Source organism: Salvelinus sp. IW2-2015, linkage group LG3 (assembly GCF_002910315.2).
Source record: "Salvelinus sp. IW2-2015 linkage group LG3, ASM291031v2, whole genome shotgun sequence".
NCBI classification, from domain to species: domain Eukaryota; kingdom Metazoa; phylum Chordata; class Actinopteri; order Salmoniformes; family Salmonidae; genus Salvelinus; species Salvelinus sp. IW2-2015.
This window is the reverse complement of record NC_036840.1, coordinates 913,083-928,080: the sequence shown is the minus strand read 5'-3', so window position 1 is coordinate 928,080 and position 14,998 is coordinate 913,083. Positions and strand designations below refer to the sequence as shown.

General features: G+C 43.0%; 1 protein-coding gene across 1 annotated transcript; it reads left to right on the top strand.

Annotated features, from left to right (window-relative positions):
* The first annotated feature begins 2,181 nt into the window (after nt 1-2,181).
* LOC111981969 (integrator complex subunit 13-like) lies at nt 2,182-14,366 on the top strand. Its single transcript, XM_070433718.1, is given in 15 exon segments — nt 2,182-2,326; nt 2,563-2,765; nt 6,570-6,650; nt 6,888-6,978; nt 7,255-7,383; nt 8,818-8,902; nt 9,046-9,138; nt 9,384-9,473; nt 9,600-9,778; nt 10,159-10,326; nt 10,487-10,641; nt 10,931-11,161; nt 13,060-13,193; nt 13,471-13,606; nt 14,074-14,366. Coding segments are annotated over 15 exon segments (1,896 nt in total). The 5' UTR covers nt 2,182-2,242; the 3' UTR covers nt 14,111-14,366.
* Nucleotides 14,367-14,998: the final 632 nt, after the last annotated feature.

The following is a 14,998-nucleotide window of genomic DNA, read 5'->3' as shown; positions in this document are numbered from 1 at the left end:
TTCCCATTAGATAAGTTCCATATCACAGTGTTCGCAGATACTTTTGTTCACCATCTTTGCTTCCTATCAGGTACTGATACCCCATCAGAATAGGTTTGGGTCAACTGTTCCCTATCAAATAGATACTGTTCCCCATCATAATTGTGCCCTGACAAATACTGTTCCAACCTTTCTTATCATAATACAGAGTATAGCCATAATGACAAATTGAAATGAAAGCAAATACATGATTTGTCAAATACATGATTTATACGATTTAAATGAAAAATATAAATTGAACGTGTCATATGCTGCACATGGATTGTGCACATTTTCAACAGCAGGGATCATCAGCTAAATTCAGCCATGGGCCAATTTTTTCTTGAGAGGATGGTCTGGGGGGCGGGACATAATAAAAACATATTCGTACACTTCAAATTGACCGCAAGAAGCCAAACAGATTAAATTTGACTAAAACAGAATAATTTCAAACCTTGATTACATTTGGGAACATTGGGGGCCGTCTTTCGGATGGGACGTTAAAACTGGTGTCCTGACTCTGTGGTCATTCAAAATCCCATGAGTTTATTGTAAGAGTAGGGTTCTCACCCCGGTGTCATGGCTAAATTCCCAACCTGGCCACATTCCATCATGGCCGCCTAATCATCCCCCTCATTCCTAATTGCATACATCACTCCTCATCTCTCCACCTGATAGCTGATGTATGGTGAATGTTCTGACACAAAAATGGTAGCTCAGTTGGTAGAAAAGTGCTATATAAATCCAATACATTTATATATTTTTGGTATACAATCAAATACGTGGCGGCAGGTAGCCTAGTGGTTAGAGCGTTGGGCCAGTCACCGAAAGTCATTGTAAAGAAGAATAAGAAAGAATAAGAATTTGTTCTTAACTGACTTGCCTAGTTAAATAAAAACATATGAGTGGGAATACTTGGGACATATTTCCAAAATTAACATCAATTGGATCTATTTTCCTGGTGTTTTACAGCCTTTTATGTCCAACAATGAAAATTCTTAAAACTTGGGGGTCAAATTAAACCAAATTTGGTCCGCGGGCCTCCACTTGGGAACCCTGCTCAATTTATCTAAGCAAAGAAGACAGGAACCATGAAAATATGTTGAAGTAAGACACGGACCATCCATACACGACGGACATGGTTCCATCAATAACATCTACAGCCGCCTCTGATTTTTTTTTGCTTCAGCATTATGTCGTGTTTTTTTTATTACCTACATAGATAGCTATTAACTTAGTTGTACAACTACAATCCATATTTTCGTTGGTGGAAAGGAACCATACAATACGGGTGCTATATGGTGTGAAACCTTACTTTAATTTAGACTAATTTGTAAGCTAAGTATGTTTGATAGCTAATCTGGCTAGCAAACTAAACTAACATTAGCTTGGATTAACGTTGGCAAATCGACTCGCCTCAGTCTCATCGGTCCCAGGTACTTCTGCAGACGGCTCACCCACTACTTAGCTAGCTAGCTAACGTAGCAATTAAGTTTTTTAATCGGTCTGGAAACTAGCTAGCTAGCTAACGCTTGTAATTAAATCTAGCTAGCCAAGTTAAGTAAGCAAGCTAGCTAACGACCGTTATCCTAACGACATTGCAGGGGCCAGGGTAACTTATCTCAGCTAACTTACGTTAGCTAGCTAAAGGACATTATAGCTAAAGGGCATGTTTCTCTTTCAACCTAGTTAGCTACTGTATATATTAGCAATGGTAAATTGGTGTCACTACGTAGGCTGCAGCTAGCTAACGTTACTGGTGCCTTGCTCTTTTTATCTAAATTGAGAAGAGATGGTATTTTAACACCAGACGAAATATCTCCTATCACCTCAGCAGAACTCACACAGGGCTGAACCAGGGATGATGTTCTCAGTCTCCCACAAGACAGCCTTCGTGGTCGACCACTGCCCTTATATGGCAGAGTCCAGTCGGCAGCAGGTGAGTGTGACGTGCTGACCAAGAGCCGTGGCCAGGGCATGATCCCGCTGCCCAGTGTCCAAGTCCCTGTGGACCTGTGCTGTGAGTGCTCCATGGAGTACTGCCGCATCCTCTACGACGTTTACCCCCTCAAGAAACTGTGAGTCCCTCCATCCCATAGCCTGGCGGTCTAGTCTGTTTTAGCCCAGGTCAGAACGGAGTATAGTCTGTCTGTGCGTTGGCCAACTCGTCTGTGTTCATTCATATTCCGAGTTGGGCACAGCACATTATATTGCTTCAGTGGTTATGTTTCAGATCAACTACATTGTGAGTGATTCAGAGTTCCACATTCTGAACAGCTGGAGGCAAGAGGACCAAAGCACTCATGAGGTACTTTATTTCCATCTTCGAGAATGGATGCTTATTTATCAACAGGGCAGCAATTTTGTACAGCACCAGTTCTATGATTCTAAGCAATCTATTGTTGAAAGTCTACATCTTTTTGTTATTGCAATACTCACTACACTACTACCAATCTCATTGTCTCATTTTGAGGTTAACCAATCCTGTCCAGATAGAGGTTTTGTTGTAATGTATTGTTGACTTGACCTGCTTTCATGTGATAGCTCATGTCTGCTCTGGCAGCTGTGGGTCCACCTAACCCACAGGAGGACCCTGAGTGTTGCAGCGTCCTGCACGGCCTGGTGGCAGCGGTGGAGTTCACCTGTGTAAGATCATGAGTACCGCACGAGGCACGCACCACCCTCATGGACACGGCTGACAGGGTGGCCAACAGGGGGCGCATTATCTGCCTCACAAACGCCAAGAGGTAAACATTAACATAATTAGTAAATACTTGTTTATTGTTTATTTATTATAATAAATTTTTTTTAGGGGATAGATCAGCTATGAAATTAACAGAAAGATTTGGAACTATCAAATAACATTACTTGTATAATTTCAAATCCCCAAATCCACACACTTTCTCATTCACAGGTTTTTCTTTATTTTTACTATTTTCTACATTGTAGAATAATAGTGAAGACATCAAAACTATAAAATAACACATGGAATCATGTAGTAACCAAAAAAAAGTGTTCAACAAATCAAAATGTATTTGAGATTCTTCAAAGTAGAATCTTTGCCTTGATGAGAGCTTTGCACACTCTTGGCATTTTCTCAACCAGCAATTACCTGGAATGCTTTTCCAACAGTCTTGGATTTCCCACATATGCTGAGCACTTGTTGGCTGCTTTTCCTTCACTCTGCGGTCCAACTCATCCCAAACCATCTCAATTGTGTTGAGGTCGGGTGATTCTGGAGGCCAGGTCATCTGATGCAGCACTCCATCACTCTCCTTCTTGGTCAATTATCCCTTACACAGCCTGGAGGTGTGTTGGGTCATTGTCCTGTTGAAAAACAAATGATAGTCCCACTAAGCGCAAACCAGATGGGATGGCGTATTGCTGCAGAATGCTGTGGTAGCCATGCTGGTTAAGTGTTCCTTGAATTCTAAATAAATCACAGACAGTGTCACCAGCAAAGCACCATAACACCTCCTCCTCCATGTTTTACGGTGGAAACTACACATGCAGAGATTATACGTTCACCCACACCACGTCTCACAAAGACATGGCGGTTGGAACCAAAAATCTCAAATTTGGACTCCTGACCAATGGACACATTTCCACCGGTCTAATGTCCATTGCTCGTGTTTCTTGCCCCAAGCAAGTCTCTGCTTCTTATTGGTGTCCTTTAGTAGTGGTTTCTTTGCAGCAATTTGACCATGAAGGCCTGATTCACATAGTATCCTCTGAACAGTTGATGTTGAGATGTGTCTGTTACTTGAATTTTGTGAAGCATTTATTTGGGCTGCAATTTCTGAGGCTGGTAACTCTAATGAACTTATCCTCTGCAGCGGAGGTAACTCTGGGTCTTCCTTTCCTGTGGCGGTCCTCATGAGAGCCAGTTCCATGATAGTTTTTGTGACTGTATTTGAAGAAACGTTCAAAGTTCTTGACATTTTCTGGATTGACTGACCTTTTTTATTTAACCAGGTAAGTTGACTGAGAACACATTCTCATTTACAGCAACAACCTGGGGAATAGTTACAGGGGAGAGGGATAAATGAGCCAATTGTAAACTGGGGATGATTCGGTGACCGTGATGGTATGAAGGCCAGATTGGAAATTTAGCCAGGACACTGGGGTTAACACCCTTACAATAAGTGCCATGGGATCTTTAGTGACCACAGAGATTCAGGACACCTGTTTTAACCTCCCATCCGAAAGACGGCGCCCTACACCGGGCATTGTCCCCAATCACTGCCCTGGGGCATTGGGATATTTTTTTAGACCAGAGGAAAGGGGGGCTCCTACTGGCACTCCAACACCACTTCCAGCAACATCTGGTCTCCCATCCAGGACCAACCCTGCTTAGCTTTAGAAGCAAGCCAGCAGTAGGATGCAGGGTGGTATGCTGCTGGCTTATGTCTTAAAGTAATAATTTCTCTTTGTTTATTTGAGTTGTTCTTGCCATAATATGGGCTTTACCAAATAGGGCTATTTTCTGTATACCACCCCTACCAAACATTAAGAAGGGAAAAAATTCCACAAATTAACTTTTAACATAGCACCCCTGTTAATTGAAATGCATTCCAGTTGACTACCTCTTGAAGCTGGTTGAGAGAATGCCAAGAGTGTGCAAAGTTGTCATCAAGGCAAAGGGTGGCTATTTTGAAAAATCTCAAATCTCAAATATATTTTGATTTAACACTTTTTTGCTCACAACATGATTCCATATGTGTTATTTCATACTTTTGATGTCTTCACTACAATGTAGAAAATATTAAAAATAAAGAAAAACCCTTGAATGAGTAGGTGTGTCCAAACTTTAGACTGGTACTGTATATATATTTTTTTATTATGCCCCTACCCCCCCTCTCCACTAGTTGTAGGACCCGTGGAAAACATTACAATTATATATATACACTGAGTGTACTTTACATAGACCAGGGATCATCAACTGGATTCAGCTGCAGGCTGATTTTTATTTTTTTATATATTTTTTTCATTTGTGAATGTTTAGGGGGCCGGAACATAATTACAAATAATGTATAGACTGCACATTGACCACAAGAAGCCCAAACAGAAGATTAAACCCTAAGCACTTCAAACCTTGCTGACATTTGTATGCAATTACACATTTCTATTATGCGTGATAATACTTTGGAACAGATTTCCGAAATTAAAATCACTTGGAGCTGATTTGCTGGTCTTTTTACAGTCTTTTATGTCCAACAATAAATAAAAAAAATGGGTCTGCCAGTTGGGCTACCCTGACATAGACTTATCAGGTGAATCCAGGTGAAAGCTATGATGCCTTATTGATGTCACTTGTTAAATCCACTTCAATCACTGTAGATCGGGGCTCTCCAACACTGTTCCTGGAGAGCTTCCATCCTGTAAATTCTCTCTCCAACCCTAATCTAGCATACCTGATTCTTATAATTAGCTGGTTGATAAGATGAATCGGGTTAGTTACAACTGGTGTTGGAACAAAAACATACAGGAGGGTAGCTCTCCAGGAACAGGGTTGTGGAGCCCTGGTATATATGAAAGGGAGGAGGCAGGGTAAAGAAGGATTTTTAAGCCTTGAGACAATTGAGACATGGATTGTGTGTGTGTCATTCAGAGGGTAAATGGGCACGACACATTATTTGTGCCTATGAACGGGATATGGTAATTGGTGCCAGGTGCACCGGTTTGAGTGTCAAGAACTGCAATGCTGCTGGGTTTTCCACGCTCAACAGTTTCCCGTGTATCTCAAGAATGGTCCACCACTCAAAGGACATCCAGCCAACTTGACACAACTGTGGGAAGCATTGGAGTCAACATGGGCCACCATCCCTGTGGAATGCTTTCGACAGCTTGTAGAGTCCATGCCCTGACAAATTGACCACTACAATCTTAATTCCAACCCTCAGATGTCCACAGACTAACCCATCTTTCCCAGTACACTACAGTTTTAATATTTCCTTTTGCAATACATTCTTCTATTTTACTGTGAAGACTTACGAAGGTCTTGAACCTCTCTGTTTGTGCCAAGATTTCCCTTAAAATAAATACTCATATTTCCCATTGATTGATGGTGGTTTTTCAGATCTCCTAACAGTGCTGTTTGTAGGTCCCTCTGAACAGACATTATGACTTAACAACCACTCCTGGACCTGACTCCAAAAGTGAGCCACCGAAGGACAGTACCAAAAGAGATGATCTATTGATTCTGTTAAACCTGGTTATTAATTGAGAACCTGTAGATACTGAAGTAATGCCCATCTTTGAAGGCATCCATGTGTAACGGATGTGAAATGGCTAGCTAGTTAGCGGGTACGCGCTAGTAGCGTTTCAATCAGTTACGTCACTTGCTCTGAGACTTAAGTAGGGTTTCCCCTTGCTCTGCAAGGGCCGTGGCTTTTGTGGAGCGATGGGTAACGACGCTTCGTGGGTGACTGTTGTCGATGTGTGCAGAGGGTCCCTGGTTCGTGCCCGTGTCGGGGCGAGGGGACGGTCTAAAGTTATACTGTTACACATGGAAATCCTAATGGGGTATTGTGTGTTTCTGTCTGTTACAGTGACACCCATGTGCGAATGCTGGAGGACTGTGTGCAGGAGACCATTCTAGAGCAAAACAAGATGGCAGCAGGCTCAGACAGGTATGAGAGATTGAGAAGAGAATAACACTGTTTTTACACTCTTTAGTGGGGATAAAATATGAACTTTAGAAGTCAGATTTTGGGGGGGGATTTTGAATGGAGAACTCAAATGGATTTAGAGGAGGAGATTGGTTAGACTGGGTTAATTTCATTGGGCATCTTAAAAGGGCTTCGAGAGGATGCTAAAGAAGTGTCTTGAATCTTTCCGATGCATTCCAATGTGTCTCTGTGTTTCAGACTGATGTCTATCCAGCAGTGTGAGCTGGTGCTCGTCCACATCTTCCCTCAAGGAGAGGACACCCTGGTCTCAGACCGGCCAAAGAAAGAGGTAGGTTTAAAACTGCTCAGGGTTGCATTAAATTGACTCTGTTTTCACCTAGTCTTAAAGTTAATCTAGATATGTATAACATCGCTCCAAACACACTTTGTCATATCAACGCATACTTAATCTGATGTAGATAAAGTATACTGTTAGTATCCTGTAAACGTGTGCTCATTTCCACATGCTGTAGTTACAAAGTTCTATAGAGATGCCATACAATAAAAAATGGCATGCTACTTTGTTAGTGTTAAAGTCCTACATAGTCCTCCTCTGTACCGGCAGGTCTCCTCTCTGCTGACCAGCGAGGTTCACAGTGTGCGGGCAGGGAGGCACCTGGCCACCAAACTCAACATTCTAGTGCAGCAGCACTTTGACCTTGCCTCCACCACCATCACCAACATCCCAATGAAGGTACATCTTCTGTCCTCTAGCTCTCCCAAGGTTCAGGCCTTCACCAGCCCCATCTATAACCTTTCAYCCTTTTCACTAACTCCCACCCATTACTTCCTTCAGGGCTGTGTCCCAGCAGTCTTGAGTTAACTATTTTCCCGCCTCCTTCATGTCATGACTGATGTTAGATTAGCTATTTAAGGTATAAGGTGGGCTATTTTTGATGGCTGGACGAATGTTTGAAAAGGGCAAAGTCCCGTCTGCAAAATGACCTATCCTGACCCGCCCACTTGTTTTCTCTGCATCCACAAACCAACACATTACACATTTTCTATTGGCCCTTCCACCCAATGCACCTATCGCTTCACTCGCCTCAACCTTCTGATACCCTAACCTTGCCACACCCCCACCCCATCCTCAGCCCCAAAATGTCACAAACTTCCTTCTTCCCCATCAGCCATTGTGCACTATAATTTTACACACGGTTCTTTGTTTGTCCATCATCATGTTGAAATGACTCTTGGAACCGCTGCTGTTTTCATGCTGTATTTTCTGTTTTGCTAGCCGACATTAAATATTTGCGAGCAGGTCAGTACTCTTAAACACACACCAAGAGGGACCGCAGAACGCAAGGCTGTGTGGATTGGTTTTGTCCATCCATCGGACGCTCAACAGCCCTCACTTTTGATTGGCCACCGATTGTCTACTTGACATTCCAGCAGCCAATCAGAGTTGAGAGTGTTAGCATGTTTGGTGGATGAGAATGTACGCATTATGTGCCCTGTAGTTTGCCCCCCCCACCCCGGCCTCATGTTCTGTCTGACTCCTTGTTGGTGCCTTCTCTACCTCAGAGTTGATTGGTCGCAGTCCCTCCTTGTAGTGTCTTGTTGTGGTCCTTGTGCTGTGTTGAGTAGTACGTATTGATATCAGACCACCCTCTGTCCCTCTTTTCCTTTCCCTCTCTCTTTCCTCTCTCTCTTTCTCTCATTTGAATAGTAAGTCATTTAGTCCCTAGCCATGATAGGCAGGTAGACGCCTATCTCCTAACTTTTGCCCCAAATGTTTTTGTCCTCCATGTAGTCCCATGTTATTTATCTGGGTTAGAAAACATGTACAGCCCTTTTCATTGAAATACACGTCAGACCCTTAAACTTTAGACTGCAACAACCACAGCTATCCATCTTCACATCACCGGAATTACCATATAGGAAGAACGGAAGAGAGAACAAAAGAGAGACGATGCAAAGATCAGTGGTTTATGCATTTGCTGGTACTTCTCGAACCCTTGTTAACATGAAGCAGCAGTATTTGTTTGTCTTGACAGCAGTGGATAGGCACTCACTACTGCAAGTCGCTCTGGATAAGAGTGTCTGCCAAATGACTACAATGTCAATGAAAAGGATACCTTGCTGACGTCTCTTTTTTTGGTCTCCTCCGTCTCCTGTGGGTGTGAAGGAGGAGCAGCACGCCAACACGTCGGCCAATTACGACGTAGAGCTCCTGCATCACAGGGACGCCCATCTTGAGTTCTTCAAAAGTGGTGAGGTTTTAAGAAATAATAATAAAATATTCTGTATTGTTTTGGCCACTAAATTATTGTGGCTTTTAGTGGCTTGGCCATAAAACCACTACAGTAAACATTCAGTTTCTCCCTTTCATCTCTCCTCTTTTTCTGTTGTTCAGGCGACCTGCACATGGCTGGTAGTACGAGTCGAGACAGTGGACTTAAGGAGACAGTTACTCTTAAGTGGTGCACTCCTCGCACCAACAGTGTAGGTAGGCACCATGAACCCTGGGAAACGTAGTTATTTGTTGTCGCGCTAACTTAATGAAAAGTCTCGGTAGAGGTGGCGTTTGAAATTATAAAGATAAAAGAAGAGATTGAAAAATGGCTGAAAATGTCCTTGATATCGACACATCAAAATCCCAAGAGCATTTTCTGTTGTAATATTCTCCTTTGGCTTATCTGGATATTTCCCATCTTTCTTGCGTGTGTGTCTGTGTGTGAACTGGTGGCTCAGAACTGCACTACTGCACTGGAGCCTATCGGATMTCGCCTACGGACGTCAACAGCCGACCCTCATCGTGTTTGACCAACTTCTTGCTGAACGGTGAGCCTGAATATTTTTGCCCTGACCCCATGCCTCTACCACCTACCCTAAATGTTAATACTACTTGCATACGGAAAATACAAACAAATGTAGTTGAAATACAGATGGTGGTTGATTGCATTGCAGGTCGCTCAGTGCTGCTGGAGCAGCCCAGGAAGTCCGGGTCAAAGGTCATCAGCCACATGCTGAGCAGCCACGGCGGGGAGATCTTCCTGCATGTGCTCAATAGCACCCGCTCCACCCTGGAGGACCCTCCCTCCATTAGCGAGGGCTGCGGGGGCCGGGTGACTGACTACCGCATCACTGTAAGCCCCTCCCACCCCTTCCTCCTCTACCCCATAGTGACTGACTACCACATTACTGTAAGCCCCTCCCACCCCTTCCTCCTCTACCCCATAGTGACTGACTACCACATCACTGTAAGGGGCAGAGGACGTTTAGCCACAACTAATTGGAGTTTGTTTACAAATCTAATGCATATAAAATGTCAACGTGAAAACACATAAACAATGAATTGGTGTAACAGCTGTGTACTGTGTTCTATGTAACAATGTATACCTGTAATATCCTATATTTACGCTGTGTCTATGTAACTACCATGTTAACACTGGTAGGTATAAAATACACTTATTCTAAAAGTGGGACCAAAAGTTTTATACCAGTCTTTTTGGTGTGTCTGCCGCAGGACTTTGGCGAGTTCATGAGGGAGAACCGTCTGACTCCTGTCCCAGAGTCCCCAGACGCTGAGGCTAGTGGCAAGCCCCCGGCGGAGAGGGCCAAAGCCCAGCTGGAGCGTTATACTCGCTATTGGCCAATGATCATCTCCCAGACCACCATCTTCAACATGCAGGCGGTGAGCAGGACAACAGCCTTTCACACACTGCACAGTTGCTCACCTCACATCACTCGTTTGATAAATTTTTTAACGGTGTGTGTAATTTTGTGTGAAATGTGTGTTCATTGTATGTGTGTGACTGTGTATGTGTTAATTGTGTGTGGTGTGTGTGATCCAGGTGGTTCCGCTGGCTAACCTCATAGTGAAGGAGAGTCTGAGTGAGGAGGACTTGCTGACCTGCCAGAAGACCGTTTACAACCTGGTGGATATGGAGAGGAAGAACGACCCTCTTCCCATCTCCACTGTGGGCTCCAGGGGAAAGGGCCCTAAAAGGTAGTCTGGCTCCGTGTGTGAGAGAGAGACTGATGTTGTGACTTAGTGTCACACCCTGAGTGTTTAGGGGTGGGAACAGCGTGTGTGTATGTACATGTGTGTTTGTACGTGGGTGGGTGGGTGTACGTGTTTGTTTTTATGTGTGTTTGTATGTTTAGGATGTGTGCGGGAGAGAGTCAAAGTGTAACTGTGTCGCTCCCTGAGTGTTTGGAGGTGGGAACCGTATATAAGTTCAGTGTGTGTGCCTGGTCTCCTGTCCTGACTGGTTAATGTCTCCTCCGGGCTTTAGGGATGAGCAGTACCGCATCATGTGGAACGAGCTGGAGACTCTGGTGAAGACCCACGTGGCGGGCAGCGAGCGACACCAGAGGGTTCTGGACTGCATCATCGCCTGCCGCAGCAAACCCCCCGAGGAAGAGGAGAGGAAGAAACGGGGGAGGAAGAGGGAGGACAAAGAGGACAAGGCAGAGAAGAACATCAACAAGGATTCAGAGGACAAGAGCTGGCAGGAGTCAGAGAGGTCAGGGTGACACAACACACATTTTGTTTGACCTAAGCCTGACCTACTGTTTTAAACAGACCTGCATCCAATCAACTCTGTGATTATGAAAAAAATCCTGTCTGAAAAAGAATTTAAAAAAAAATATATATATACAGTACCAGTCAAAAGTTTGGACACACCTACTCATTCAAGGGTTTTTATTTATTTATCCTATTTTCTACATTGTAGAAAAGTAGTGAAGACATCAACACTATGAAATAACACACATGGAATTATGTAGTAACCAAAAAAAGTGTTAAACAAATCACCCCAAGCCACCCTTTGCCTTGATGACAGCTTTGCACTCTTGGCATTCTCTCAACCAGCTTCACCAGGAGTGCTTTTACAACAGTCTTGAAGGAGTTCCCACATATGCTGAGCACTTGTTAGGTGTCCATACTTTTGACTGGTACTGTATATACCGGTTTAGTATTTTACCCTGGTATTCTCCTAGTCACTGTCATACTGTGTTGCATTCTACCCCCAAGCCATAAGACTCCTGAACAGCTAATCAAAGGGCTACCCAGAACCCTCTTTTACGCTGCTGCTACTCTCCGTTTATAATCTATGCATAGTCACTTGAACTCTACCTGCATGTACATATTACCTCAATTACCTTGACTAATCGGTGCCCCCGCACATTGACTCTGTACCTTTGTATTTTACTGCTGCTGTTTAATTATTTGTTACTTTTATTTTCTATTTTCTACTTAACACTTTTTTACTTCTTAATTGCGGATCAGTGGGACGCTAGCGTCTCATTTCGAAAACTTCCGGTGAAATTGCAGAGCTCCAAATTCAAATTAAATTACTATAAATATTAAACTTTCATGAAATCACAAGTGCAATACATCAAAATAAGCTTAACTTGTTGTTAATCCAGCCGCCGTGTCAGATTTCAAAAAGGCTTTACGGTGAAAGCAAACCATGCGATTATCTGAGGACAGCGCCCAGCACACACATGCAGAACAAATCATTTTCAACCAGGGAGTTGCGACACGAAAGTCAGAAATAGCGATATAATATATGCCTTACCTTTGAAGATCTTCTTCTGTTGGCACTCAAAGTCCCAGTTACATTACAAATGGTCCTTTTGTTCGATAATGTCCTTCTTTATATCCATAAAAACTCAGTTTAGCTGGCACGCTTCAGTCAATAATCCACTCGGTTTCCCTCCTTCAAAATGCATACAAAATTAATCCCAAACGTTACCAATAAACTTATCCAAACAAGTCAATCAACGTTTATAATCAAACCTTAGGTACCCTAATACGCAAATAAACGATACAATTTAAGACGGAGAATCGTTATTGTCTTTACCGGAGAAAAATACCAAAGAACGCGCTCTCATTCACGTGCTTGGAAACACTACAGCCAAAATGGGAGCCACCTAGAAAAACTACAATTTCTGGCTGATTTTTCCAAAAACCAGCCTGAAACTCTTTCTAAAGACTGACATCTAGTGGAAGCCCTAGGAACTGCAATTAGGCACGATTTCGCCCTATTATAAAAGTGCCAGCCATTGAAATCAGTGGTAGGATGACATTTATTTTTGGGGGGATGGTTTGTCCTCGGGGTTTCACCTGTCATTTCAGTTCTGTTATACTCAGACATTATTTTAACAGTTTTAGAAACTTTAGAGTGTTTTCTATCCAAATCTACCAATTATATGCATATCCTAGCTTCTGGGCCTGAGTAGCAGGCAGTTTACTTTGGGCACGCTTTTCATCCGGATGTCAAAATACCGCCCCCTATCCCAAAGAAGTTAAAGCATTGTTGGTTAAGGGCTTGTAAGTAAGCATTTCACTGTAAGGTCTACTACACCTGTTGTATTCGGGGCATGTGACAAATAACATTTGATTTGATTCCTCCACCAGGCTGAAGGGGGCACTAGAGCGTGGAAAGGAGGAGCAGGGGGAGTCGGAGRTCATAAAGGATTCTCCTGACTCGCCAGAGCCTCTCAACAAGAAGCCCCGTCTGGAAGAGATCCAACTACCTGAAAAAGCCAAAGGTGCATACCCCCCCCCCCCACCTTCTGGTTGGCCTTGACCTTTATTTGTCCTCAGATCCATGGTGTGAACTGGTATATTTTGTTGAATGCCAAGTTCATGTTGTCATTGCAATGAGTAGTATTCTATTATTATTCGTTTTTTTGTCTCATCACTGCATTAATTACCTTTTTATATTCAGAGACAATACATTGAATAGGTGTTCCATTACATGTATTTTTCCTTTTCATAGATTTTTCTGCCTCTGTGTGTGTTTTCGGCCTTGTGGTTACAATGTAGGTCCGGTGTCCCTGCTCACCATGTGGACTAACAGAATCACTGTGGCCAACTCCAGGAAACACCAGGAGTTTGCCGGAAGGATCAGCTCTGTGAACAACAAGGCAGAGTTATACCAGCACCTTAAAGATGAGAATGGGTGTGTAATAATGTACTGTATATAACCATTCCCCACATCACAGTGTATTATAACCCCTAGTTCTAATTAAGCAATAAGGCCCGAGGAGGTGTGGTATATGGCCAATATACTGCGGCTAGTGGCTGTTCTTTTGCACAATGCAACGCGGAGTGCCTGGATACAGCCCTTTAGTCTTGGTATATTGGCCATATAGCACAAACCCCAGAGGTGCCTTATTGCTATTATAAACTGGTTACCAAAGTAATTAGAGTGGTAAAAATACATGTTTTGTTATAACCGTGGTATACAGTCTGATGTACCACGTCTGTCAGCCAGTCAGTATTCAGGTCTCGAACCACCCAGTTTATAATGTTTGATAGAGATGTTGTAGTTTGTTTTCTTGACTGAAATCTGATTGTCCAGTGCCTGTTATGGAGTAGACGGTCTTATGATAAATAATCAGTTTACTTTTTTCCTATTGTTAACAGAATGGACCTCCACGAGAATGGGAAAGCCACCAGATGATGTGACCTGTCTCTATACAGGATGCACCCACTCCACCGAACACCTTACCACAGCAGGAATATGAGCTTGGACCAGACATCATGTCAATCTGAGGTGTATGGACTGTCTTCCCCTACTCTGTCCATACCAGGCATAGATTAAATGGGTAGCAGTCAGACTTTGTAATTTTTAGAGTGATTTTTGTTTGTTTTTCTACCCACGTTTGTATGGATAGGCTCACATATTGTGTGAAGCAATAAAGTTTGGTCAACAGGCAGTATTCTTTTTTGTGCCGTTCTATTTTTCTCATGGTTAGGTTAATGGTACGGTGACCGCGAATGGTTGGCATCAAGTCTCATATATAACAAAATGCAGTTTTGTCAGTTTGGAAGGTTTTTGTCTGAAATATAGTAAAATCCAGCAATGATGTATATTGTATCTTAATTCTACTTTAGGATTCCTCAATGAAATGAAAAACGACAATTTTCATGCTTTATGTTGTACGTTTTGGTACATAGAAGTGCAAATGTGTGTAGATTATCACAGCAATACAACGTTCCAGTATAAAAGGTACATTTATAATTGCCCTCCTAAGATCCATTAATACTTTGTCTTCCAAAACGGTTGTGCAACACATTTGTCTCAACAACCCTCGTAGTAGCATGACTAGTGTGTGTATGAACATGTCACAACCTCATTTCCAAGAATGGATTCATTTGTTTGTATGCTTTTCTTCTTGGGATTTGTGTTCCCATGGTCTTTTATGTGGGTATTGTGGTGGGAACTGGTATTGTGGAGGTGGGTGAAAAGACACTGCTCTTTGATAAGGCTGTCTGCCCTGGAGATATGTGGGAGTGAGATGCTCTCCACTGGCTGGTGAAGCGTTACGCCACAACCTCGGGGGAAGTG